This window comes from Prinia subflava, chromosome 3 (genome assembly GCF_021018805.1).
Source record: "Prinia subflava isolate CZ2003 ecotype Zambia chromosome 3, Cam_Psub_1.2, whole genome shotgun sequence".
NCBI classification, from domain to species: domain Eukaryota; kingdom Metazoa; phylum Chordata; class Aves; order Passeriformes; family Cisticolidae; genus Prinia; species Prinia subflava.
In genome coordinates, this window is record NC_086249.1 from 15,609,599 (window position 1) to 15,637,058 (window position 27,460).

The 27,460-nt window shown below is 49.4% G+C and overlaps 2 protein-coding genes across 7 annotated transcripts in view; one reads left to right on the plus strand and one right to left on the minus strand.

Annotated features, from left to right (window-relative positions):
• Positions 1 to 24,873, plus strand: part of CFAP44 (cilia and flagella associated protein 44) — a 58,373-nt gene extending 33,500 nt beyond the window's left edge. For 3 of the 5 annotated variants that reach the window (XM_063393984.1, XM_063393988.1, XM_063393987.1), the window contains exons 28-34: positions 992 to 1,102; positions 2,582 to 2,712; positions 3,831 to 3,947; positions 4,529 to 4,730; positions 5,417 to 5,577; positions 6,313 to 6,444; positions 6,960 to 7,375. In XM_063393984.1, the coding sequence (XP_063250054.1) occupies positions 992 to 1,102; positions 2,582 to 2,712; positions 3,831 to 3,947; positions 4,529 to 4,730; positions 5,417 to 5,577; positions 6,313 to 6,444; positions 6,960 to 7,094 (989 nt within the window). In that variant the 3' untranslated portion in view covers positions 7,095 to 7,375. Of the gene's footprint in view, positions 1 to 991; positions 1,103 to 2,581; positions 2,713 to 3,830; positions 3,948 to 4,528; positions 4,731 to 5,416; positions 5,578 to 6,312; positions 6,445 to 6,959; positions 7,376 to 23,892 lie in introns of those variants that run through there. The other 2 variants (XM_063393985.1, XM_063393986.1) reach the window with 2 other exon arrangements.
• Positions 7,291 to 27,460, minus strand: part of BOC (BOC cell adhesion associated, oncogene regulated) — a 55,715-nt gene continuing 35,545 nt past the window's right edge. Inside the window, exons 4-19 of one of the 2 annotated variants that reach the window (XM_063393989.1) lie at positions 22,950 to 23,096; positions 22,526 to 22,669; positions 21,824 to 22,117; positions 20,755 to 21,027; positions 19,932 to 20,230; positions 17,065 to 17,227; positions 16,378 to 16,488; positions 14,965 to 15,171; positions 13,974 to 14,155; positions 12,749 to 12,854; positions 12,442 to 12,564; positions 11,566 to 11,787; positions 10,953 to 11,179; positions 10,303 to 10,382; positions 9,478 to 9,671; positions 7,291 to 9,145 (exon numbers count right to left, since the gene is read on the minus strand). In XM_063393989.1, coding sequence (XP_063250059.1) covers positions 8,961 to 9,145; positions 9,478 to 9,671; positions 10,303 to 10,382; positions 10,953 to 11,179; positions 11,566 to 11,787; positions 12,442 to 12,564; positions 12,749 to 12,854; positions 13,974 to 14,155; positions 14,965 to 15,171; positions 16,378 to 16,488; positions 17,065 to 17,227; positions 19,932 to 20,230; positions 20,755 to 21,027; positions 21,824 to 22,117; positions 22,526 to 22,669; positions 22,950 to 23,096 — 2,957 coding nt within the window. In that variant the 3' untranslated portion in view covers positions 7,291 to 8,960. The remainder of the gene's footprint in view (positions 9,146 to 9,477; positions 9,672 to 10,302; positions 10,383 to 10,952; positions 11,180 to 11,565; positions 11,788 to 12,441; positions 12,565 to 12,748; positions 12,855 to 13,973; positions 14,156 to 14,964; positions 15,172 to 16,377; positions 16,489 to 17,064; positions 17,228 to 19,931; positions 20,231 to 20,754; positions 21,028 to 21,823; positions 22,118 to 22,525; positions 22,670 to 22,949; positions 23,097 to 27,460) is intronic. The other variant, XM_063393990.1, reaches the window with a different exon arrangement.

Consider the following 27,460-nt stretch of genomic DNA (forward strand, 5'->3'; position numbering starts at 1 on the left):
GTTCTTTTTACCTTATGGATTTGTTATACATTTTTCCATGTGGTCACGTACATGTCTCTCAGTCTAGCTGGAGCCCTGAGTACACACAAAACTCCAGTCAGTTCAAAAACCCATAGATCAGACCTACCCAGATTGGTTTCCAGACTGACAGTGTGTTCTGTGGCTGTCATCTTGAATGATAACCAGTGATGTAATCCAGTTTCTAACAGGGCTGCAGTTGGTTTGGTAACAGCTCCTGCAATTTACATCCTGTAAGTCAATACTGAGGACTGATAACTGGTAAGAGGAAGAGACACAGCTTTAAATGGGTGCTTCCTATGCTGTACCAATGGGAACCATGGATAAGTGGTTAGTCTGTCACACTTGTGACATTCTGCTCTAATCTGCCCACTGACTAATGAGAGATCATAAACCTAATCTACAATCATCCAGTCACAGGACTAAACATATTACAAAAGGATTTAATTTGTCTTAGTGACTCAGTTTTAAGCTGTTAAAGCTAGGCAGTCCTACTGAGCTAAAATACTTGTCCTCTCTCTGACTTGGCTTTTGATTTCAAGTGGGACATGATTAGCAAAAAGTGCAGACAATGGTGATGCTTTTATGACAGACTTGTGCTTCCATAGCCTGTTTAGTTGATTAATCCCTGTAGTAGAATGGTAAACCCACACTGTTTAAGTTCCTAATACATATAAGAGAGGAAATATACTGAAGTTAAGTCCCAAAAATATGGGCTGCACCTGTGCCTTTTCTACCACTAGGTGATCCCTCTCTCTCTCTCTCTCTCTCTCACTTTTTCCCTCCTCTTTTTTGTTTTTTTCTTTCTGTGAAAACATCGCATCAGATCAGTGCAATAGGCACAAGGTGCCTGGATTCACATATCACCAGAATGATCTTCCATGGATTAATGTGGTTGTGTTCACCAGCACATTGGCATAATGCATACTCGTGGGTCTGGAGTGTTTTGCAAGCCACTCTCTGTTTTTTTCAGATGAAGAAAATGAGAATGGAGAGGAGGATGATGAAAAGCATGACTTAAAGACTGATGAAGAAAATTGTGGATCTGAAGATGTAATCTTTGCTGACTCCATTTGCCCAGAAGGTACCTAAGCTGTTATTTCATTGTGTTAACTGGTTGTTTAGCTTTAGGGCAACATCAAGAGTTTGAAAAGAAAACACAGATTTTTAAATTATTCACTGCATGGTAAAGTCATGAAGGGCTGGAATGTGCAGCATTTTTCCCCAGAAAGCTTTGGTCAAGATAATAAAAGCACTGGTAGCGTAGACTACCCTAATTTAAAAAGTTTGGAAAAATAGAACTTAGCTAAGCAGTAAGGGTTAATTAGTTTGTGTAAAGAAGCATTCACCATTTCACGGCTGTTATCTGGAGAGAAAAGGCTCCTCTCTGGAGTGGAGCAGTGGCCAGGCTGTAGCTGCTTTCTGGAAACAGCTGCCTGGCCTGGCAGGATCCCTCCCTGTTCAGGGAAATTCTGAGGGGATCCTCATGCTCTTATGAAGCTCTTTGTTACCATCTCGTGGATTTATGCAGCAATTGCCTGTTGCTAGGCTGCTCTGAAAAGTTAGGAGCTTTACTTTTCAAAATCCTCTTAATTTGTGCATTCAAAAAAGGCAGGCAACCTTTGTCCCTCCTTTTCTTTTGCATGAACTTAGCTATTTTAGTATGTTGGTTTTTTTAAAAAAAACTCTTTGAGTGATGTGTCAATGACCATGTAATACCACTGCTCCATTTTCAAGTTTGAACTTACCAACATTTTGCCTTCCCTTTTTATTAAATTGGATTTTAAAATTTCCACAAATTGAATTTTTTTATTAACTCCTCATTCATCTCATTTTTCAATGGAATGTTGGGAAGAAATAAAGATTTTTACTTTTTATTTAAAAAGTCTAAATTTCTAATTTAATAGGAAAATTACATGTTGCATTAGCCACTTTATATTTGTCTCTCTATGTGGAATTTTTTTGCTTTTTGCCTTTATTGGGCTGTCTTTATTATTATTTTGCCTTCTGATTTGGGCATTTGATATATATCATATAATATATATATGCACTTGTTTAGCATTACTGAAATGACAGTATTAGACATTCACAGATCTTCCTTACCATGACACAGGTTCTATGAAATATAGCTTTGTTTACAAATAGAGCTATAAATGATCCCTACAGCAAGTTCATAATTTATAGTTCTATGGAGAAACAACTACATGCTGACATAATTGAAGATTTTACTGCAACATGTATTAATTACTGGGGCTGCATTGCTTACAAAAGCTAATGTTTGAGCACTTTGCTTTAATGCTTTAAATGGCATTTAACCTGACTCCTGGAAACAAACTGTCTTGACTGAATGTAAAGAAGAAAATGATCCATCCAAGATGTTCTCCTGGTCATGGAGGGACATGGCCCCATGGGTTTATGTTTAAGGGAACTCTAGGGAACCAAACCCGTGGTGTTACTAAGGGGAATGCTGGGAATGTGCACAACAGAGGGTGCAGCTCTACCCCGTAATTCCAGTGCAGTCACAGTGAAAGTAAAGCTCCTCCTTGACCCTTTCCCTCCCTAGGCTGCAGTGAGGATCTCTTCCTGAACACCGTCCAGCTCCGGCAGCAGCGGATACGCATTGAGAAAGCTTTAGCAGAGGAGAGGAAAGTTGCTGCTGACCTCAAAAAGGAATATGATGTCTTGGTCATAAAGGTATTGTAGTGTTTCCTCAGCAAGCATCAGCATGTTCAGTGTAGTGCTAGTGATTAGTGCTAGTCTAAGATTTAAAAACAAAATCCTAACCCTCTGAGGGGCCTCCATTTGGGAAGAGATATCTGTGGTAGCACAGAGGCAGGAGGCAGCTTGACATGGGTCACTATGCTTCTGAAAAGGGAAATCAAGCTGGTCCAACCTTAGCTTTCATGGGGCTGGATCCAGGCTTTAGGTCCTTTAGGTCCAGTTCCTTCCCAGCTGTCCGGCCTCATGCAGCAGCAGGAACTGGATTCTGTGGTTTGGATGAAACACTGGTGTGGCCTGGCCTATCCTCTGTGTGTGTGTATGGGAGCAGAGACTGAAGAATTCTTACCTTAACACAAATCCAGGTTAAAATAAATGCATAAAAATTCTATTCTTTCATCTGTTTCTTTGGCTTTTTGTTATTTTTCATTGCTCTTTGTCACAGGTAATCACTGAATAAACTCTTTTGGTACAAATTTTCCATTTTGCTTTCTTGAATTCCTGCATTCATTAAGAAATATGATTTGTATTAATTAAAAAATATCTTATTTTGAAGGTTTATCTGGAAGAGAGTGTGCTACTAAAATAATGTTATGCAAGTCTTGCACTTTTTTTGTCTCAAAAATGTTCCATCAAGCATGCTTAACATACAACATCTTTTAGTTTTTAAAGGCCTTCCTAAGTGCCAGCTGCCACATATTCACCCTGGAGCATGACAATTGAGTCTGAATTGTTTCTTTCTCATGCAGAATCAATAAGCATTTCCAGGCTTAACACAATAAAAATTATCTTGCAGGCTCTGTAGATCTACAAGTGTTTTAGATGCTAAACAAAGCAGCTTTCTCTTGATGAATACAGGGCTTCTCTGAGACATTCACGAGTATACATGTGTGCAAAGGTATTCAGGTTAGAATCTTGCTTCAATATATGTGGATGGTCCTTGGGTTTGGGAAACTCACCTATCATATGTAGTTTAAAAAAGCACATTTTGATGTACTTCTTTGCCTTTGGATCAGGAACTCTAACAGAACCTCGTTGCCTTATGTGTTCTAAGTATCACAGATTTTGTTTGTCCACAATTTATCTTTCTGCAGGCAAAAGAAATAGAAAAAAGTCTGGACACAACAAACGGGGAACTGGAGGCCTTTCAGTGGGAAAAGCTGCACAGACTGAATGAGCTGGATGTAGTTGTGCCTTTGAGACTCCACCAGGTAATTCAAGATGTTGTGCATCTGCATGTGCAGAGTGGCCTGTGTACATCTAAACAATGGTGTTTCTGTTCTCTGGCGCCCTTAGTTCCTGACTCACTATGGTCTCCTGGGAGGGAAGTGCCCGTAACTGAACTTCATGCTGCTATTTCCTCCAAAAATCCATTTTTTTTCCTTTTCCTGTACTGACAGAAATGAGGTAAGGACAGGCAGGCTGGCCCATTGCTGAAATGTGCATAGTCTTCAAGTGTTGTATAGGTTTGGCATGGTATTCTCCTTCAGGTCCATACCTACTGCTATTCTCCTGGGGAAAAAACCCAAAACAAACCAGCCCGCCAGAAAAACAAATCAAAAAAAGCCCCAAAACAGATTAAAACTAGTGGGAATTCTGCCCCATTCAATAATGCCAGATTGGATGCAATGCATTCATTCACACAACTCCCTGGCCCAAAAAAAGAGTCATACCCATGCTTAGTATTCCTCACTCCCTAGCTCTCTATTGCTCCCACATTTGATATAAAGAGACATCTCCATCACCCTTAATAATTAAGGCCAGCTTTGCTTATTTCTGGCTGCTTCTGCAGGTGCAGTGCTTGGTTGATGGGGAGATGCCCCGTGACTTCTCCCACACTTTAGTATTTACCAACCAGTCCTTGCAGTACCTGCGGAAGAGAATCGTGGACCAACGTCATGAAAAGATAATGCAAAGAGAGATCCACAAGAAGGCCAAGGAGGAACATAAGCAGCTTCTCCAGGACAGAAAGGAGATGAAGAAGGAGATTGAACGTGAGTAACAGGGACTCTGAACCAAACATAGCATTGCTAATGTTCCTTCTGTCCTTCTCACTGGGTGTGGGTAACTCACCATGTCTGTCTCTACACTCACACAGATGTCACAGAGGGTTACTACAGAAAATAGAACAGATCCAGTGGACTGTTTTGATGGAGTAGGAGTTCTCCAGCACTGCAGAGGCTGTGCAAAATAATTTGGAAACTTAGTATAAGTAGAGCTGACTGAGATGAGACATGGGACGACTGGACATGTTTGCTATTTCTGCTTGTAAACCAGAACTGCTAGGAAAAAAGTCATTTTCCCAAAGATACATAAGCTTTTTCTGACAATTTCTTCCCCTTTGTAACATCTGAAGGAAACAAGCCCTATTCAAAACACTTTCCCAAGAGCCAAACCCAAAGCTGTGTCTAGTACCGTCAAACCTGCAGAGGCCCTATACAGCCTGTGGTGTGAGAGTGGCTTTACTAGGACTGGCTTAGAGTGTGGCTTAGTGACCACACAGGCATTAATGGACAAGGACAAATGGCATGACTGAGCTGTGAGCTCTGTGTGGTTTTGGGTGAATTATTGATTACACAGCAAATACCAAAGAGCTCAGACAAAAAGCTGGGGTAAGGCCGAAATTGTTATGAACCAATGAATGACAGACAATGAATTTGTGCCAACGTCCCTCTGGCAGGACTGACGGAGAGGTGCAATCACCTGATGATGGAGAAGTTCGGTCGGCTCGTTGATTTTGAAGCAGTTCAAGTCCACTCTGTTAATATACCCATGGAGCAGATGAAAGTGAGAATAATGGAGAAAGAGTATGAGCATTTCATGGAGCTCAAAGAATGGGAGGTAAGCAGCAGGAAGAGTGTTGTGATGGTCTGTTAAAGCTTAGTCTCCCTGGGGGCTGAAAAGTTACCCTAAAATCTTTTGTGAACATGCTCATGTTTGATTTCTTTTCCACTTGTCCTTAATAGACCATAGTGTTCAACTCCAGTGTCCCATCATCATTCCTACCTCTGCTCCAGTTGTTGGAGAACATCCTATTTTTCACAGAGGTGGTTGATCTCTCTGTTTTGTTTTCCTCAAACACATTGTCCTATTTTATTCCCTATGTTAAGCTCTGCAGAGTGCTTTTCTCTGGCTCTCAGGTGGCATTCAGCACCTCCTGCCTTCTCTCAGTGCCTTTGGTGACAAACTGAGTACAGGGCAGGCTGTGCCTCATGTCTGGGGTGCCAATCTGGGCAGTCTGAACAGTTCATGTCTCCATTTGGTGGGGCCTAAAGCTCAGCTGCTGTGGTGCAAGCAGGCAACACGCTTCTGCTGTCCTTACACAAGAGCACAGGAGAGTACAGTACTATGTACCTTATGGCTTTCTTTTTCCCACACTTTTGCCTAGCTGCTTTATTTACTTAGGCATTTGTGATTTATATAAATTGAAAACAAAAAGATGACATTGCACTAAAGGTACTGTGGAAGGATCAGTCTGTTATTTACCTGTGGCATTTACATTGTGCCTAGCACTTCTTCCCCACTCCACACTTTTTGTCCTCTCTCATCCCAGATCAACTTTTTCTGCCTTTCTAGGAAAGAATTGTAGTCCTGCAGCATCAGCTAACAAAGCTGACAAGGGAAAACACCAGCAAGCTGCACCAGCTGAACAGGTTTTGCCATGAAAAGCATCAGCTCGAGACTGAGCTAGAATCACTGGCTGCTCAGGTGAGCCTTTTAGCCACTGCAGTGCCTGCAGGTTTGGGACTGTTCAGAAATGGGTAAGGGATCATCAGAACCCTCAGCAGCTCCCTGGTCTCACATCGTGCTCTGCAGTCAGCAGTTTGGGCTAGGAGTGGCACAGGCTGAATGGCTGCTCCATACCTTAGCATCTCTGCCATTTCTCCCTTAGCTGCTTTCTAAGACTGAAACAAACTCATTTCCAATGAAAATATGCCTTGAAGGAATTAAAAGAATATTCCTTTGTTATATGGAAACAGTCATATTACAGTCATGTAACAGCATTACAATGAGAAGTGGATTCATTGTTCTGTACCAGGGAAGAAGTCTAAGTTAGTGAACCTTCACTCTTTCACATAGTTCTGCCTAGGGTGTGGAGAAGTCATGGATATGCCCTGGTTCTTGGAAAGCTTCCCTTTCCCTGCTTGAAATAAATTTCCACTGTTCATTCTCCATGATTTATAGGAGCCATTTTTTTTCCTCCCCATTTTTTCCCACTACAGGGTGGAAAATTTGAGGACTCCCGAAGTGCTGACATCAAAGAGACAACCAGGCTGGAAAGACGGCTGGTGCACATAACTTGTGAGGTGGCCTTTCTGAGAGAGCAGATCAACCAGGGCAGAGTATGTGGGATGTAAAGGAACTCACTTTCCTTAGCAGAAAAGGTGGGTGCCTCTTTCTACAAGCTTTACCACAGGACTCTGAGACTTCAACACCCTGTTCAGAAATAGTAACTAACAATCCAAGTCACTCTTAAAATTAGCTGTGGCAGCAGTCATGCCTGGAAGTGCAACATTAATTGTTTTGGCTATCCAGGGGCTTAGTTGTAAAGGGTTATATTTGTTTTTTCTATCAAAATACAATTGTAACAACAACTATGGAATAAAAAAACAGCAAATAAAACTACTCAGTACTGTTATCAGTGCATTGCCAAGGGTTGCACTGGACAAGGTGCCCTGTGTGTGTCCATGTGTGTGCATTATGTCTATGTCTACTCTTCAAACAAGTGGCTGTGGAAAGCTGGTTTGAAGTTTCACAGGGACAAATACTGGTTTGCTACCTTGTTCTCAAAAATGGTAAAAGCAGTCTAACTCAAGTGAGCATTTGTTACTGCTGAGCAGCAGTGACCCTGCTCTGCTAACTGAGCTAGTTGCAGTCAAAGGACATATTACTGGCCAGGAGAAAGCAAAAGGCCTTTCTCCTCAGGGCAGGATATGGCATTTACCTGGCAGGAGGAGCGTGTAACCATGCAAAGTCAGCATGCAATTCCACTGCCTTGCACCTGCCTGATCAGTTAGAGGGCCAAGCTCTGTGTTTTCAGGTGTTGCTCTTTCTTGCCTCTCTAATTTGGTGTGGTGGCAGTATGTGATTATTTATAGCACTTACCCTGTCTGTGAAACCTTCCTCCATCCCAAGGGTGGAGGGCTTGTGTTCTTTCCCTGCAAGGCTCCTGAGGTGCTAATTTTTAATGGAATAAATTAAACAACCCCAGCTGCTCTTGCTGTTCCTCCCCACCTCCCGCCACAGGTATTTGTGTCTCTGTCTGGTGTATGCCCAGCAGGGCTCCAGCCACATCCCAGCCAGCACAGGCACTCCCTGCTGGTCCCAGCACAGGCGTGTGAGTGCAGCCTGCCTTTAGGGGTCCCTGCTGAGGAGCACGGCTGGAGCTGGGAGCTCTTGTGCAGCTGGAGGTTGTGCCCTGGGAGGTGGGAAATGGCTGGAGCCACAGGCAAGGGGCTGTCTGGAACCAATCCCTTGCCTAACAAAGGGCAAATACATCCAGTGCCAGCTGGGTAACCAGACACCCAGAGACTCAGCTGGAGACAGGGAGCAGGAAGACCCGAGACTAAGTACCACCAGCGACTATTTGGAAAACTCTAACTGCAGGAAAATGTCACCTTTCTCCAGGTGTCCTGCTTGCTGTATGTCTGCAAGTGAAAAAGAGAAGGCTCATTCTGTGTGAGGAATTAGCATAGAGCCAGGCACAGCAAGACTAAAGCCTTTATTTTAGATGTTAAAGCGTGGATTTGTCTTTACAGATAGGCGGCTGCAGATGGCGTGTATGTGAAAGGTTGTTTAAGTTGATCAGGCAGATATCAGAGTGCTTAACTCCAGTCCATTCGCAGGAGTGTGTTCCTGGAACAAACCTTCCTTGGGGGGAGAGGAGAAGACCTTTTGGACAGCATTATTTGTTGTGAAGCCCTCACTGCAGGAGGGTGCTGGCGCTTGGTGGTGGCAGCTCTGTTTGGACCCATGTCCCGCAGTGTCCCTTGTCCGGCTGATTCCATTGTGTGCTCTGATGGTGCCACCCAGAGCTGCTGCCTTGTCTCCTGGCTCCTCCTGTGACCTTGCTGAGGATGCCTTCTGTCTCCATAGCATTATAAAAGGCACATATACATCTATATACAAGTGCATAAATATATAAATAGGGGTGTTATACAAAAATAAATACCCTTTCTCTTTTTCTCTTTAGAATAAGTCTTTTGCAAAAGGCAGCTCACTCCCTAGCTGGTGGGAGGATGAGTCTCTAAGGGTCTCAGTGGTGGAGGGCTGCTGTTCAGATGTCTTGGTAGGTCCTGACCCAAAGCTGTGACCACCGGATTCTGGGCATGGAGATCTCCTCTGGACTGGCAGCAATCTAGTCTTTCTACCTCTTCAACTGGCACCAGGCCTAAGCAGCAAGGGCTTCCTGAGGGGGAAAGGAGCAAGAAATTATTACAGTGTACACTGGAATGAGATGCTGTGGGAAGTTTCAAGTCAACAGTTCACTTTATGAGGAGGGGTACTCTGATCAAAGAGGAAGATCTGCATGTGGAAAGTCTGGGTGGGAATTTGATGCTATGATCACACAAAACAAGTCTGATCTGCGCTACAGGGGTGGTTCAATGGATAAGGTCCTAGGGAGATGGATTCATATCACTTGAACATGAGCCATCAGAAAGGCTCTGCAGTGAGATTTCCCTACAAGAGCAGCCTCAAATGATGAGACGAAGGAGGCATGGAGTTTTTCAAACCACTGACCTTGGTGGAAGAGGGTATCCCGTCGAGCATCCAGGCTAGGGCCTCCCACTTTGCTTCCCATCACTGGATGATGGAGGCCAACAAAGTGCTCTTGAAGGTGAGGACATTCGTCTTGTGGCTGAAGAAGCTGGTGAGTGGAGTCATCTGGGAGACTGTAGAGGAAGGAGCTGTCTTCTGTTCTGGAGCTGGGCAATCTGGGGAAGGGCAAAGGGGTTTAGTGCTGTTTACAGATCTTTCCTCCTTGAAAAATGTAACTCATGTCATGTCTCAGCCAGCTCATCAATGCTGTGACACAGAACATTCCTAAATGAGGGGAAGAGCAGAAATTGGGATATATTTGTGGGATGGGAATGAGGTGATGTGGGACCTGGTATCCACGATTCAACAGCTGGTGAGTGCCACAGGAGCCAGGAGGAATAGTGCCTCAGAGGGAGCATGGTAATGAAGATGTCTGAACAGTGAGACACAAAGCACTCTCAACTGGACGTTGGGCAGATTCCGGGGCTGCTGTTTATCAGCATCAATCACAGATGTTTGCTTCTCTCATCCTGCTTTTCAGTTTCCCACTTAGAAACAGGAGGACGAAAAGCAGATGGAGGGGAGTAGGTCTTGGCCACCTCTACAAGTAAATTATTCCTTCCTGAAATCCTAAGAGGAACAAGTTGTGCAAAAAGAATTTTGACCATGGTGTCCTAGTGCTGGAGTATGGATTTGTTTCTCAAGAGCTGGGACAGACAGGAGTGTATTGAGGGCAGGCTTTTGTGAGCATTAGTCTTGTGGGTCCCAGTGCATTGTTCCACCCTCCCTCCACACACCAGGACTAACCTGGAGGCCTGGTAGTCTTGTTGGGCACTCCCATTCTGCAGCACTCTTGCCTGCAGCAAGGCGTTGGTCTCCTCGTGTGCCTGGAAGGAGAGGGAAGGATTCTTAGCAGAGCAATGGCACACAGCAGCATGAAGAGGCAGGTGCTGATCTGTGAGTCAGAGCCCCGGGGCAGACTGCTGAAACTCTTACAGCAGTAGGCAGAAAAAGCTGAAACTTTCTTCTGCTACCGAGGGCAGTGGAACTGACCACTGAAGAACTCACTTTACACTTACTGCTGAATCAGTGGGGGATAAGCAATTTATAGTCTCAGTTCTGGCACTGCCTGTTACCCTTTACAGACAGAGTCCTCAGCACTGTCAGTCCCTGTGAGCTTTGCTCAGGGGACACAGGAACTGTTCCCATAAGTTGCCTTTTCTCACTGCCTCCTCCATACTCAAGAGGCACTGGCCCCAGAAACCACCCCTTCACCAGTGTTTTGGAGACCTTCCTGTTCCCCCCATGTCTCAATAGGGGAAATCTCTTTTGGGAAGCCAGCCTTGCCACTTCTACCTGCTGCAAAGTGTGCCAGCCACATCTGGAGAAGCCCTCTCACTGCAAGTGTGGCCTTCAGCTCGTGACAAACCAGCTCTTGATGCCAGGTGTGGACTCACCTGTGGCACTTCATCGGGGCTGTAATCTCGGGGCTTGGTGCTCGTGTAGCCCACTCCTGCGGAAGCACAGATGCCATTCAGATGTGTCCTGCTGGCATAGGGCTGCCCATTGACAAAGGGATGTCCATTGGCACGAGGAGCAGAGATGCCCCTCAGAGGCACCATCGTGTACTGGCAGGACGACACCAGCAGCCCAGCTCCTGGGAAGCTCATGTCAATGGTTTGCTCTGCAGAGGGAAGGAAAAGAAAATCTGAGGCAAAAATGAAAGGTAAAGTCAAGCTTGCTGAAGCTCAGCATATATAGGGTTAGGCTGTCCTATCAGGCAGCTATTTTGGCACCCAAAGCACTCTTGGAGATAAATGGCAGAAAGGGGCCCTTTGCCCCTAGTCCGAGAAGTTCCTTTGCAACAAGGCAAGCAGGATAAGGGACAAACAGTGGCCTTTGTCTTTATGGGGTGCCACAGGACATCTGAGACTTTCCCTCTGCCCAGCCCTTCCCCACTTCCTGGAATTCCCTCACATTTTGGGTGTTTGATGCAATTACACCCAAGGTCAGATTTAATCCACAAGCAAACCATACCCTGTACATCAGCCCCCAAGAAACAACCCTTACTCTGCTTGGACCAAGCTCTCCAAAGGCAAAAGGGGATGAAAGCCACAATGAGGAGTACGATGGAGCCCAGCACAACGCCTACAATCAAGTAGGGCAAGTCGCTGGAACGGGCCACCATGGCTCCTGTCCCCAAGCCACTGTGCCCACCACTGAGTGGGGGACGCTGCTGAGGGGGCACTGTGGAGGGTGGAAGGCGACCTGGCAGACCAAGAGACTTCCGAGCTGTGGAAGGAAGAGAGAGAACATTAGGCAGAGACATGGCAGATGGCACAGCAGCCCAGCTCAGGGTGTTTATGCTGCTGTGGAGTGGCCAGACTTCTGTGATGGCTTTAAAGAAGCATTCCTGGAGGACAGGATTCCTAGGCTGATACATATGGCAGTACAGACAAGACCTCTGTGCTTGGCTCACAGCTTTGCCAGATCTGTTCTTGGACAGCTCAAGCAAAAGCAAAACCAGAAGAGCTTCTCCAAAGCACACACTTGGATGTAATGCTATTCCTGTCATGACAGTGCAGCTTATTGAAAGACAACATGGGGCCTGCTTCTAATGCAACATGGAGCTCAGCACAGCAAGGGAAAGTCAGCCCTTCTGCTTCCAGTCACCACCTATGTGAAAGTTAGGGAAACAAAATGTAACTGCTGCTCTGAGGGACTGCGATGGGCTCTACACAAGGTGTGAGTACACAGACCGGTCACACTGATCAACAGCATGGAGGAGCCTGTGCCTCTCCTCTGCAGTGCTGCCTCCACTCCTGTGTTGGGGCCTGGGTAACACACTGTCAAGCAGGGATGCTTCCTGCCCTGCTGTGCTCTGACAGCTGCGGGCAGGGAAGGCAGCAGGCTGTGCTCCCAGAGCTGCCCTGGGAAGCCGCTCACCTTTGGTTTCACAGATCATCACGTTGCTGAACTCGCTTTCGCCCCCCTCATTGAAGCACTGCATCTTAATGTCATACGAGGTCTCCGGCTGCAGGTGGCTGATGGAGTGCCAGTACCGATCTCCTGAGGAGGAACAAACACATGGAGCTCTTAACTTCCTCAGGGAGCAGGCGACTGGCCCAGCTCTGCAGCACTGCCTGGTAAAGCAGCCTGCACAGCTGCTGCCTGTTGTGCACAGGGCTCCTTTTGGCTGTGCTGTCTTCCAGTAGGGACCAGCGGCTGGGACCAGTCTCTCCATGTCTCCTACCTTCCACCACGTCCTTCTTGTAGTCACTGTCATTGTCACTGTCAGTGGGGCGGTAGTAGATGTAAAATCCATGGATGGGAGTGTTGTTGTTGCTGGCTGGGATGTACTGCAGAGAATGGGAGGGAGAGCAGAAATTAGCAGAGATATCCATGCTCTTATTGTACTAGATAAGGAGCAGCTGGGATAAATGGGATAGGACAGGAAGATAACCTAGCAGAGCAATCTTCCTCGTGTTGACATTGGTTTGCACAATAAGGGCTTTTCTACAAAAGCTCTGTGCTACTTTCTACTCTCAAGCTTTGCTTCTCTCAGGTAACAGACAAGCTGTGAATCTGAGCCTGTCACTCCAGGCATCCAGTGCTCTGCTCCCTCTCAGCAACCACAGCCAATGATTCAGAGAAAATTCCTCAACAACAATGACTCAGCTGGGCATGGGCAAGCATACCATCATCTTGACTGGCAGGCTCATGGCTTCCAGACAAACTGGCTCTTGCCATGAACTGGTCACTGCAGGAGCTTTGTGTTTCTGAAGACAGTTCTCTTCCTTCCCTACATCCAGGGCAGCACCATCCCAGCTTCGTGTGTTCTCACTGTCTCTCACCCAGTATTTTATCAGCACCTGTCTGAGTTCAAATGAACAGCTGTGGCCATCCTGCCTTGTGGCCATTTCTGGCTAGAAGCAGTTACAAGAAGAGAGCAATGCATCCCTCTGAATAAGCTGTAAGCTGTTGAAAACACTTAGATCTGGGCTCGTGATCCAAAAGATCCTACCCTCTCTTAAAAATCCTCTGGAGCGGACTGCTGTAAATGATTATCAGCATTTAGGACTGTTACCCACCAAATGAGAGTGAAGGATGTATCTACTGGAAAATACTAGGATAGAGAGAGGTGCTAATGGAATCCAGAAATCTGACCAGGAGAGCAAGCAGCTACCCAATGCATTGGATTCAGCTGTGCTTATTGAACAAAATGGCCAAGATCCCATGGTTATCCACTGCAGTCTTCCTGTATACAATGTTGGGATTCAGATGGAAAGGGTTTCCTAGGCTCTCTGACTTCCTGCCCTTCTATGTGTCCCAAAGCCACTCCTCCTCCAGTGGATGTGGCTATCCCAGATCCATTTGTGCTGGTGACATCACGGTGGCCTGGAGGAGCCGTAAGCTGGGCACGGAGCACCCTCACAGCCGGTTCCTCCCCTGCAGCGCCCTCCCCCCAGGAGCCTCACCATCCACTTGAGCATGATGGTGGTCTCGTTGATGGCGTCCGTGAAGGTGATGTAGGGCCCGGCCACGGGGCGCTCGTAAGCGCGGTTGCTGTACCCGGACACCACGTACGGCCGAGACGCCGCGCTGGGCTCGCTCTCGCCCAGGATGTTCAGCGCCCGCACACGGAACTTATAGGAGGTGCCTGCGGGGAAAAGGGGAAAGAAAACAATTGCAGGGATTGGAGTTTTCCGAGATTCCTACTGTCAGCGTGGCCCTGACTCTGAAGAGGGGCTACATCTCCAGAAGGCAGAGAGCCTACAGCAAGTTTGTTGTGGAAGTTCAAACACTGAATGGCCACATTTCAGCTGTGTCCTAGATGGAGCCTGCTTTTATTTACCTTCCCCAATTCCTGCCTGGATGATTCAAAGGTCAGACAGCAGTTTTGGAAGGTGTGCAGAGGTTTAATAAATGCCTGAAGGGATATCCTGACCTGAAAGCAGGTATGGAAAGGCATTCTTCCTCTACTCCATGAGAATTCAGTACACCAGTTCAAAGCTCAAAGCCTACATAATTTTTACCCAAACTTCACTTTACTGGTCTTTACTTTGGGGTAGTTATGTTCCCCTTTTAAGCTGTCCAGCTCCGTGATGAAATCTTTTCTCATGTGAAGTGCAATGGGATTTGTGTGCCCATCTGTCTTGCCTGTGGCTAAGGAAAGTTCTGTCCTGTCTCGTAAAAGGCAAAACCAAATGCCTTCAGTAACTGTATCCTGTAATACATAAAAGCATGCCTAAGCCTCCCTGAGGGAGGTCAAACCTGTGCTGGTCTCTGCAGCTGGAGAAATTGGAGACGCATCTGCAGCTTTTTCCCCACGCACCTAAGGCAGGGAAGCTTTGTTTTGCTCACGCATGCCAGGGCTGAGCAGGATGTGACAGATGGTTAACCATCCTCCAGGGACCCTGCAGCTCTCCTACAGACCACCAGGAAGCAGGGAGGAGAGCACCTGCCCACCTTTCTCCAGGCCTGGGATTTCCACAGAGAGGCGAGAGGGAGGAATGTCACTGGTGGCCAGGACCCAGTCTCCCAACTTCTTCAATTTCTTGTACTCCACACGGAAAGACTGGATGGGGAAGCCGCCATTCCCGCGGGGGATCCAGGTCACGTACACAGATGTCTCTGATGCCATGGAGATGGTGGGACGGTCTGGTGCCTCTGGAGCTGCAAGGGACACGGAAGGACATCAGGACCTGAAACACATTCTTGTCACCCTCTCCAGAGATTCCTGTAGCTCAGAGGTATGTGGGTGAAGGACTACCTGCACTGCACCCCACCACATGCTCTGCAGCTCCTGAGTGCTCTCTTCCTTCTGCCTCTTCATTAGAGCTGGCACCCCCAAATCCTCATGCCTTTCAGTTTGTGCCCACAAGCACCTTTTACTCCTGCTCGCATCTTGCTCCTTTTCCACTCCCAGCTCAAGAAACAAGGTTTGAGGTGTGATCACCCACCGTGGGAGAGAAAGCAGTGAGAGGGGTGGATGCAGGGCTGGAGATGGAGCAAAAAGCCTGGGTGATGTGGAAGCAGTGAGCAGGAGGAGACTGATACTGAGGACAACCAAATGTAGAAGATGGAAACAGGAGACATTGAGAAGAAACAGCTGAAATGGAAATAAGGAAAAGTTCTGAACTGTGGAAATGCAATTTGACAGGAAAAAAATCAAAAGATGGGAGAGAAGGATGAACGGAGCTATGGATATGAAAATAAAGACAACAAATGAATGAGTATGGGGGAGACTGAAGGATGGCACTTCACAGGAGGATTAGGATTGAAAGAGAGAATTTCACAGAAATTATAAAGGCAACAGTAATGATAGAGGCAAGGTAGGAAACAACAAATGGGATTGACCAGTAAGGATCTGATGTTCTCCAGTGCAGCAAGATACCCAAGTGGAACACTCTGCACCCCTAGAACAGCAATGAATTGCCCCTAGCCAGGGCTTGGCTGAAAGAGGAGGATGCCAGGACATGCAGGGACTTGGTCTTTGTTCCTGCCTCACACTCCATCAGCACTCACTGGAGCAGTGCAGTTTGTTGATCCTGCACCCCACACATTCACAGATTCCAAGACAGGCTTTCTAAACCCTCTGTGTGGAAGTCAGCAGGAGACAGAGTTGCTGAGATGCCCTTGCATTAGAGGTGGGGCCAGGCAGTGGGACTTGCCTGTTCTCCAGGACTGTCTGTCTGCCAAGGGCAGTGGCAGGGGTGTCCAAGAAGGATCTCTCCCTGTCAGAAGCTACAAACCACCCATCCAGCACTGCAGTCTTGATTCACCCAGTGGAGACTTCAACCCCAGCATGGCCTGGCCACTGCCACCCACAGAGACCCAGCAGCCCTCACCCACCCCGCTGCCACTTCAGGGAGGCCTTACGGGACAGGCGGCTGTTGTCGGCCTGGTTACTGCTCTGAGTGCTCGTGCCTGGGTCATCCCTCTGGATCTGCTGCTCTTTGCTGGCAACAATCTCTGGCTTTGGGCGCCGGCCTATGCAGAAGGGAGAGGTGGCATCAGAAACAGGGAGATGCGCTCGGAATGAACTTCTGCAGGGATGAGGAAAGCAAATATCCCCAGACAGGATGCGGAGGTAAGCACTTCCTGGACTAACAGCCCTAGGGGCTCAAAGCACTCAGCCTGCTGGCAGGAACTAAAGCTAACAGGGCTGATTTGTTAATAGATCCCCCTCATATTTAATTTTCTACAACTTTTAATTGGTTTTCTTGAAATGTTGCTACAATTCTGTCTCCAGGCAGAGGATGGATTAAATAACCTCTTGACATTTATACTAGACCCATTTTCTACAGTTCTGCAGGCATTCAACTGAGACAGCAAGGGAAGAAGAGATTTATTCCAACCCACAGAGGATGGGTTGGAATTTTCCCCATCCTACCCTCCACCTTCCCTTCTGCCAGTTGCTCTGAGGACAGATGGGTTTCCAGAGCAGAAACACTCCCATTGTCCTGAGGCTGGTGCCTTGTGCCTCAGGGCTGGGACAGGATGTTCCAGAGGGGCCCTCCCCTGACTCAGAGCCCAGGGGAGCCCAGGGAAGGGTGTGCCCTTTACCGGTGCGGAAGGTCACCATGGCCGTCTGTCCCTCGCCGGCACAGTTGTGAGCTGCCATCTCCACCTCGTAGAGGCTCCCGGGGTCCAGCCTGGTGAGGGTCAGGCGGTGCTGCGAGGCTGGGACATCCCTCACAGCCCAGCTGTCCGAGGCGTTGGTGACCTGCTGAGAGACCGATGCAGGTGCTGCAGAGCTTGGGGCAGGCTGGGCTTCTTTGGGCACTGAGCTCAGGAACTTTATTAGTAAGTTGTGTCCCAACCACATCTACCTTCCTTTCCCTCTCTGCAAAGGAGGGAGACATTTCCAGCCTGATTTTGCGAAGCAATTCAGGTATAAGCAGGACAACTCACCCAAGCCCTAGAGTGTTTTCTTGACCCCAGGGTTCAGTCAGCCCGGTTCTGTCCTCTGGTTCCCTTTGATACCACCACCCCTCAACGTGTGCAAATCTCCGGAGCGGTTGTGCCCCACAAAACACAGCATTAGCCACAGGACTGAGCTGCTTTAGGAGCCAAATCTCTCCTGCAGCCCAGCTGCTGAGCTGCTCATTTAGACACTGGCCATTTCCATGGGATGAAGTACCCAGACACAACTTTGTTTTGCTGAGTTTTACCCAGCCTCACCTCAGGCACTTTGAGGCTGAAATGAAGACCCATAATGCTGGAGCAAAGGTCTCAGCAGAGAACAGACTGTGTACAGCCACAGCCCTCAGAAAAGCCTGGAAACACAGTTTGGTTTTTGGTGATGCCCTGATGCGCCATGCAGAGGGGGAGGGAAGGTGGAACCTTCCTCCTTCTCCCCAGCTGCAAAGATAATATTTTTGCAGGCAAATAGGCAGGACACTGAAGTGACCCGGTGCCGAAAGGAGCATTAGTAATGCAGGCAATGCAACGGAACGGAAATGCCAAGACTCTGCTGTATCATTCATCTTCTCCAAGCGTTTGACACTGACTGATTAATGCCTGCCTCGTTTTATTTTTATTCCTGAGCCTGCAAAGTTGTGAGGCCAGGGAGGGGAGCCCTAAAGACTGCTAATATCCAGGAAAGGAAAAGAGAAATTCTTAAGAAAGAAAAATAAGGGCTGCATAGCGTCTGACTGCTTGCAGGCTGCTGAGAGTTTAGGGCCAGTGTAGGAACAGGGTAAAAAGAGACATTCACAGATATTTTCTAGAGAAGAAGCAGAACCTTGCCCAGTACTAATGTAGGTCTCCTGTCAGTAGGTCTAACTTTCCTCACAGCCATCTTCTACACAAAGAGCCTTTTCTTTTGTTGCTGAATTGATTCCTTCCCTCTCCACACACATGCTTTTCCAGTCAGAAATGTCAAAACCAGATCATTATATAACTTGATCCTAAGGATCTTGGATAGAAAGAGACTCTTTCTAAACAAGTTTAAGGGTTATTGGGACTAATTCCTTTCCACACAATCCTTAAGCATCCCAAGAAAGAGTCTCCAGCTGAGAATTTGGACTACACTGAAAACATATTACTGCAATCTGCAGTGACCCATGGTGACCTTCACTGCCCCACGGCCCCTTCCAGGTGACGCGCTGAAAAACAAATCAAATATGGACAAACTCCAAGGCTGCAAGTTAAGATTGCAAGCAGAATTAGTAGTTACATGATACACCACTAGGGAATAAATCTCTTCTTGGCAGACAACCAGAGCCAGTCGTCTGGAGATACTTTTGGCATCTTTGTTTTTTATTTAAGCTTGCCTATTGTGTTCCTGTGCTGGCATCTTCTCCCTTTGTTTTAAAGGGCTCTTTAAAGAAACGGTTAGCTGAAATCCTCATCTTACATTTTTTTTAGAAAGAAATCAAGGATTGTAACAGTCTTCTATTACACTACATTTTCACAATAGCACACAATTCCAGGGAAATAGCTACATATATTCACATGTACTTGAAAACAGTGCCTTGCAGTGGCTGGGAATCCCAAACATGCAATCTGGCATGTTTTTGGAATATACTCGAACCCTCTGGGGTTCTACTCAAACTCTCTGCATACCCAAAGAAAAGAAAAGCAGCAAATAAATTCAAGCCCTTTTTTCCCCACGTATCTCCAGCAAAATAGAAAGAGGTACTTTAGACCTCAGAAGCAGAATTTTTCCCTCAGCAGTGCTTCACCATTTAAAGAAACTGCTGGGTACAGCTGTGCCTGCATTGTGCCCATGGTGCCGAGAAGCATCCCAGAGGGAGGAACCCTTGGGCTCTAGCAGGACTTGGCCGTGCATGGAGTATTCACACTGTGCCACCTGCAAGTGATGTACTCCACAGTGCATTGCCTTCCAGCTTCCAGAATAGAACTGGGGAGTAAGGACCTTCCCAGAGGATTTAGCACGGCCATGACAGCTCTCTGCTGGCTCCTAGCACTCACTGAGCACGGGCACTTCGGTGCTGCTGAGCAGGGCAGGCACATGCAGCAGACAGGCTGCTCCTCTGTGTCCTGCAGCCCAAGCTGTTCAAGGCAGTGGTGTCCCTGTGGCTTGTGCCAAGACAAAAGCATTCCGGAGCAAGTCACTGTGCAGCCTGCCCTCAGGGCTTCCTACCTGTGCAAGCACACAACTGGGAATTGGACGTGGAAGCTACTGGAGAAGTGTGTGCATGTGCCCTCTGCATGCTTAGGCAGACAGGCACTGACACTGGGCTCTTCCTGGACAGCTCAGCAAACCTGCTGTCACAGCCTGTACCCATCACACCTCAGCAGGCTGAGGCTGCAGCTCAGGAGGTCCCACTAACCAGTGCCACCAGTGAGCGACGGGTGCCCACCCCAAGGCGCTCGCTCACGAGGCGTGCAGCGCATGGTGAGGCCACCAGCCTACCCATGGAACAGCACAGAGGGAAGATGGGAGCAGGGCAAAACAGGGATACCTTGCGATGCTTCACCACATAGTACAGGATGGGGGCTCTGCTGTCAGGCCGGGGTCTCCACACCAGGTCGTAGCTGTCCGTCTTGGATGTGCGTGGAGAACTGAGGATGATGGGGGCTTCGGCTGGAGTCACCAGCTCCTTGCTGGCTGCACACTGTGGAGATGCTGCTAGAGGGGTTGTCCCAGGCTTTGGCAGCCCAGCTTTATCCAAGGGCAGCTTTAAGGCACTGTCCCTGGAAGGCAGTGTTGGAGGTTGAGCCAAGTCCAGCTGGTCATCTTGCCCGGGGTTGAGTGGAGCTCCTGGAAGACAGTGTCACAGCAGGGTAAACACCCATCCCAGCCTGTGGTTAAGGCAGAGCTGTGAGCCCCTTGTGCAGTGCTGCCTGCTGTGCCACTCAAAAAGGTGCTGGCAAACAATCCCTCCTTCCCCTACTATAAACCACAGGGTTTCCTGTCTCTTTGAAGTCTCTCTTACCCTATGCAAGTTCAACAGGGTTGAAGGAATCTGGTGGTACCTCTCTTACCCCACATGAATTCAGTTTTTAAGCTCTTGCTCAGTGCAAGTTCAGAGCTAAGCTGTGGGGTCAGGCACTACACTCAAATGTCTTGTGTCTCCTGCGCAGAGAATGCCCAAATGTGCACCCATGGCCCTGCCCTTGGAAGCAAACTGGTGCCACGTGTTCCCACAGGGAGCTATGGAGACCTCAGGCAGAACAGCCCTTGCAGCACAGGTTAAATAGGAAGCAGGGGCAGCACACCCACTTCCTTCCCCTGTGTCCTGTGTGTTAGACTGAATGGCCACGACGTTGGAGAGAGGGGCTTACCCGGGCGGGCTGTCCTCAGCTGCACCATGGCTTGGGCGCTGCCCACCTCGTTCTCGGCCATGCACTGGTAGATGCCCTCGTCCTCGGGCCCCACGCTGAGCAGCCGCAGCGCCCGGCGCGACAGCCGCAGCCGGCGGCTGCCCGACAGCGGCACCGCGTTGCGCAGCCACACCACCGAGGGCTGCGGGTTCCCCCGCACCTTGCACGTGAACTTGGCGCTCTGGCCCCAGGGAATGATCTGCTGGGACAGCTCCATGGTGACCTCCGGGGGTTCTGCGTGAGGGAAAACACAGACTGCTGAGCGCCACTTGGCTGGAAGCACGGCAAGGTCGTGGCTTTGCACTTCCCTCTCTGGCACAGAGTAATGGATCCTTTCCTACCCTAAAATCCCACTCCCTTTGTGGGGCCCACACGGGTCTGCTTGAATGCCCCTCCCTTTCAGCATCACATAAACCACAAAGGGAGGTAGCCCAAGGCCATCTGCCCTCTCACAGGACATCAGACATCTACGAGTCCCATTTTTCTGAGCTGAAATGCTACTCTGCAAAGACTGTGCTTGCGCCACAACAACACATTGGCACCTGACGAAATGCAATCCGTGAAACAGGGGCTTGGCCTCCCTAAAAATTGTGAGAATGGGAAGTATGTGTGGTAGAAGTATCTAAAGTGTAGTATCCTTTACGTTTTCTGTTCCACAGAGAGCTTCCCTACAAAACAGAACAAAAACAGGACACTCCAATGTCTTCCTTATGCCTATGACAAATATGTCTAAAAAGCAACCAGGCTTTCACTAGAAAGTATTAGAACAAAAGCAGTGCCACAAATGACAGGAGAAGAGCTTCTGCAGAGGAAGGGAGGATCCATCATCTCCAGCCCATGGTGAGAGCCAAGAAGGAGAAACCACTGCCCTCAAGAAAGAATTAGTCTGTCTCCTGGAAACTAGAACCACAAGCAGGGTTTTGCATTACATTGTGGTTTGTCCAGGGAGGGGAAGAGTGCTGGTATCCTCCCCTAGAAGAAGATGAGATGCCCAAGCCCTTCCTGAAACAACGGCTCCAGCAGCACTCACCAAACACCTGCACGTTGTAGAAGATGAAGGCGGCCCCGGCCTCCCCAACGCCGTTGTCGGCCGTGCAGCTGTAGGTGCCCGAGTCCTCCTCGCTCGTGGGGTCGATCAGGAGGTTGCTGAGCAGGAAGCGCGTCTTGTTGTAGGCGGAGACGCCGGAGCCGTCCTTGGCCCAGGTGACCCGTGGCGGGGGGATGCCGCTGGCCACGCACTCCAGAATGAGGCTCTGGCCCTTGGTGACAATGATGGTCTGAGCCTCGGGAGGGTAAATTATCCGGGCTGCCTCCGCTGTGGAGCCTGCGGAGGAGAGATGGAGATGTGTGGGAAGGAAGGTGGCTGGTGAGAGAGCACCCTGTGGAGTGGGCAGGTAGGGATAATGGTAGGGCACACTGTTTCCCTGTGCTGGGGCAGGTAAATGGCAATGCAGGACAAGAGGGACATTCTGCAAGGGTTCTGTGCACGCAGCAAAGCCACCGTGCCAAAGGGCTAAGGGCTTTTGCCCGCCCACCACCAAGAACAAATCCTAAGGAAGCATGGCAATCCCTGAGCTACATACACATACTCCAGAAGCAGAGCTTGGGGCCTTCTGCTGCTGGAAAAGAGTTTTCTCAGTAACTGATAATGGTCCACACAGAAAACCAGCTGCAACAGCACTGGTCAGTGCCCCCAGAGCTGGAGATGTGCAGTGAAGGGAGAATGGCTTACGTCTCACACGGAGCCTCTCACTGGAGACTGAAGTTTTCACCTCCTGTGTCACGGGGTTGTAGGCAGCACATTTGTAAGTCCCCTCATCCTCCTGGCTGGCATTAACGATCTGAAGGTTCCCAGATGGCATAATAAGATAATTGTCTTGTAGAGAGAAAAGAGAAAGATGGTCACAAGATACGCTCCAGCCTCCTGGAAGACATGTAGTGCCCTGAAGAAAAGATGGACAAGGGGGAAAGGAAAAACCATGATGTCCCAGGCAGGATGTCAGGGAGACCATGCCCAGGATCCTAAACTAACTTGTGCTCAGACAGGTGGCAAAGGGACAAGGAGGCAGCAAGTAGAGACAGCTACTGCTGGTAAGGAAGGGAGAAACTGAGGGTCCTGTGACAGAACCTGTTGGGCCAGACCCCTGTGCACTCACCTCGGGAGGCCTCCAGCCACTCCTGCTTCACACTGTAGCGGACCTGAGCCTTGGGGTGACTTTCAGGCAGGTCGCAGGCAATCACAGCTGTGTTCCCTTCATCCACCTCGATCACATGCTGGCCATCGAACTTGAAATCTTTGAGATCTGCAAAGAGAGCAAAAGACAAGGCATCTCAGTGGCTGGCTAAACTTCTCAGTGTCAGCTCATCCTCTCCCCATGGACTCAGGGCTGTTTCATTGTGGTGCTGGCAGAAGACTGCTCTGACCCCAGCAGCTAGTGAAACTGGCTTGCTTTCACAGTTGGTTTTTTTTTCCCTTCTTTTCCCTACAAAATGAGTAACTTAAAACACAGCTTCTGGAGAAACTGCCTGTTCCAGGGCTGGGAGACTGGGTGTGAAAAAACCTGGCCTGAGAGTAAAAAATAAGCCAACTTACTGCAGCAAAGAAGGGCGGCCAAAAATGGTCCTTCTGCTGCCTGCTATTTCACACGCTGCTGCTGTCCTGCTACTGAGAAGCTGACTTTGTAGTCATAACTCAGGGAGCCCAGCCTGCTTCAAGGGTGTACAGATGCCAGGTGGGAGGAAGTGTGTGATGCCCCCTGAGCTCCTCCCACACCTGAGAAATCAGCGTCTCTGCTCCGGGCACTCTTGCTCCCATCAAATATCTCACAGCTGAAAGTTGGTTAACCAAAATGCTTCATGTGTGCCCAAGCTCCACGTAAAAGAACAGGGACTTGCAGGGAAAACCAGCTCCTCCTCTACATGGCACAGGTGCTCCTTCCCTAAAGCAGCTATGAAAACCCTGTCCCACCATATCCCTCAGCCCAGGCTGTGAAGGGAGTCCCCACTCTGGCTGAGCTCATGTGGGCAGCAGGACTGCAAGCACAGGCACTAAGAGGAAGGGGTAACTGACTTTGTTTTCTTTTCCCTGTCTTTTTAAAGCAGGAGGAGAAGACTGCAGTGAAACCCCACGGATCCGGCAGGGCAGGGAGCATGCCAATGTGGCCTCACCAAACTTTCCAGAGAGAAAACAGGTTTCCATTCTCTCCGGGCACAATGGCAAACCTTGCTGAGGCACTCCAAGCTTGAAGTTTGTCTCAGACAACCTGTGCTGTGAGGGAGGAGGTTTTGTGCCAGGAAAAAAGTCCCTCATGTGCATTTTTACAATGCTGCACACCAGCCCAGGCAACCACTGGTGAAAACGGCACATCCTGCAGTTGGTCATTGTCACAGGTGACAGGTCACGCTGTCACATCAAGGCTCAGGCTGGTGCCTCTTCCCAGGACCCAGGGCTAACAGATCTCCTGAATGGCACGCCACTAAATCTGGGTGAGACCACACTTCCTTCGCAAAACCCCACTCTGAGGCAGTGCGTTGCGTCTGCAGCCACGGCACGGCCACGTGCTGTCGACAGCTCCCTCGCCCCCAGAAACCCATCCCAGGACGTGGCATGGTGACCTCGGGCAGTTTGGGGAGCCAGGGGCAGCAGGAGGGCTGGCGGCAGGCGGGCAGCAGGCAGCCTCCCTCGGCAGCCCCGGCCAGCAGAAAAATGTGGGGTTTGTTCTCTGCGAAATGCAGCAGCGCTCCAAGAGCGAAAGACAACTCTGGCTCCAAGCTTCTCCCACCCACAGTCATGGAAAAGTGACATGAAATTTCTCATGCAGACTTTCTGATTAAAGCAAGATCCTTTATGGAGTTTAAATAAAAACCAGCTCTCTTGGCAAGGCATCGAGAAAGCCTCCCCGAGCGTGGGGCGGAGGGGCTGTCGGGCGGCTGCTGGGGGAGCCAGCGGTCCCGGGCCCAGATCTGAAGGGAGGAGGTTGAAAAGAAAAGGGGAGGTTTTGCAATGTCATAAAAATGATTTGCAATGAACATGCTTAATACTTCTGGAATTTCTTGGCATTGTTCAATTAAAAAAATAATAAAAAGAAGGAATACAGCCGAACTTCAGAAATGTGATTAATCCTTTAAGACAAGCTAAGGAGGGGAGCCATGTTTCCACTGGATATTAAAGCCAGATGAAAGTTAACTCTTGACTTGTGAAAAGCTGGCAGCTCACACCTCCTCCAACGAAAGTCACTGCTGGGAAGGGGAAGGATGATGGATATTTTCCCCTCTTTGCTTTTTATATTTGATCAAGGAATAAAATAGCGAGAGCCACAGAAATGGAAAGAGGTGGAGAAGTGGCGAAAGCCCAGCGTCTGCCTGCCCACATTGCGCATGTTTCTGCGATCAACAAAATATAAACGAGCATCAGGAAAATTAATGTGCGCCTTGGTGGTCTGGACTCATCACAGCCAAATTAAGATTTTGGAGCCAAGGCAGAGGCTCCAGCAATGCTGGCAGGGATCTGCACACACATACTTACACAAGCACGTGTACATGCACACATACGCTGAAGAGAAGAAGGGGCCCAAGAGCCTGGAAAAGGAGCAGACCCAAGGTCCTGGAATGGCAGAGCCATCTTGAGGATGGAAAATGATGACCCTGTGCCAGGGCACGCCCTGGGACGAGTGTGGGCTGGGCAGACATGGGGACCTCTCACATGCAGCCCCCCAGATGGAGGCTCAGCCCACATCTCACAGCTGTGGGTGTTGCAGCCCCACAGTAGGGAGCAAGACTTGCAGCTCTTCCTGGCTTCCCCTCAGCCCAGAAGTGAGGAACAAGGGGTGAAACTGCGGGCAGAGGGGGAAAGAACAGAGGAAGGGGATCCTGGGATGGCTGAGGGAGCAAGAACCAAGTGCCTCTGGAGAAGCAGAGTGAAACTGGCAGGGGAGAGGGGAAAAACAGCAGAACTGGGACAAACTACTTTCTCATATGCCAAGTGTGCGAGCTTCCTGCCAAACCACTCTCCTAAATTCCTCCTTCCCCGCAGAGAACAAGACTGGTTTATTTGCCAGTGGATTCTGGCCACGGGCGATCTCAGCTGCCCCACTCACTGCTGGTATGGGCATGTAGAGCCATCCTTTAGCATTGATGGGTCAGCCAGAGCTGGTGAGGGGTGGTCAGGGTCCCCCCGTCCCCCTCTGTGCATGGACAAGCTCCTCCACACACATCCTGTTGCATTTGGCCCCAGCACAGCAAAACAGAGGGCCAGTGCCAAGCTGGGACAACCAGCTCTGTCCTAGGGGGTTCAAACAAGCTGCCTGAGTTGTGGGGAGACCATGCATGTCCCCCCCAGCAGGGAGGGGTGGAGGAGAGATCCATGCCAGGGGCATATGCAGCACTTGCCCCTTCAGCTGCCCAGGCAGCAGCAGCCAGGCCCCACACCTAACCTGCAATTTGCACCAGACTCCACAACCACTGCAGCTGGGAGAAACCACATCCCCTCTCACTGGCTGGGTTTCCCTTCTCATATGGCAGCAGCCAGCGTGCCAGCCCATGTTCTTGTCCTTAAAAGACACGCCTGACCACAGTGAAACAAGTCCTCATCTACCAGCCATTGTCCGGGAGGTGCTGTGGACAGACAGACTGAGCACTGCCAATCCCAGCCGTGCTGGGATAAGAGGGCTTTTTTTTTTTCCCTTTTTTTCCCTTTTTTTGTTTAGGAGGGAGTGCAACCAAAGGCCATTGCTTCATTGCTGGTGTCCATCTGCAGCCGGCTCCGAGGCGCGATGGGGTGAGCCGGGGTGCGGGGAGGGCCAGCCCTGCAGCCAACTGTGCTGCTGTCACCGGGGAGGGAAACCAGCTGAAACCCAGGGCTGGGGGCCAAGCAACGAGGTAGGACCCAAGCAAATGAATGGGAGAGCACAAATAACTTCAGAGAAGAAGCAATAGTAAATAAAATGATGGCCCCCAAGGTAAAAGTTCTCCCTGCCACAGGGAATAGTGAGAGAGGGAAGGGAGGGAGCCTGAGAAGGGGAATAGGCAGGAATGGGGTCTTCCAGCCTGGGGGTAGGCACCATCCACTATTCCCCCCTCAGCTGTGAGAGCAGCCTAGGGCTATGGCTCTCACCCTCCATCCAGCCAGCACCTCAGGAGCCTGGGCACTGCTGCTGTCATCACCAGATTCCTCCCATCCTGCTGACACAGACACAGGCCCACAGACTCCTGCCTACTCACACCCTCCCAGCACAACTCGCCCCCACGCCTCAGCCCCACTCCCCCACCCTGGGCCCATCTAACCGTCCTCATGCCACAGCTCCGCTGGCTCACAAAACACCACCTGTGTTTTCCTTCTCTCCCCTCCTCTGTCCCTGGGGCCAGAGCCCCCGTGCCTGTTCTGTTCTGCAAATGCTTTTCCAACAGGCAGCCATCCCCTTCCTTCCCTCCCTCCCTCCCGCCATTGCCTCTGGGGAGTATCAGCAGAGAGGCCTGGGCGAAGGAAAATGAATGGGGCTGTCTTCAGAAGGCAGCTGCAAATTCCTGGGGGATGCCCAGCCCGACCCCGTGCAGGGTCACTGCCCACAGGCACCACACGCTGGGGCCCAGCTCCCCACACGTGCTGCCACAAGGCCGAGGACTGACCTCACCCACGGCACAGACAGAGGGAACACAGCAACGAGCCCCC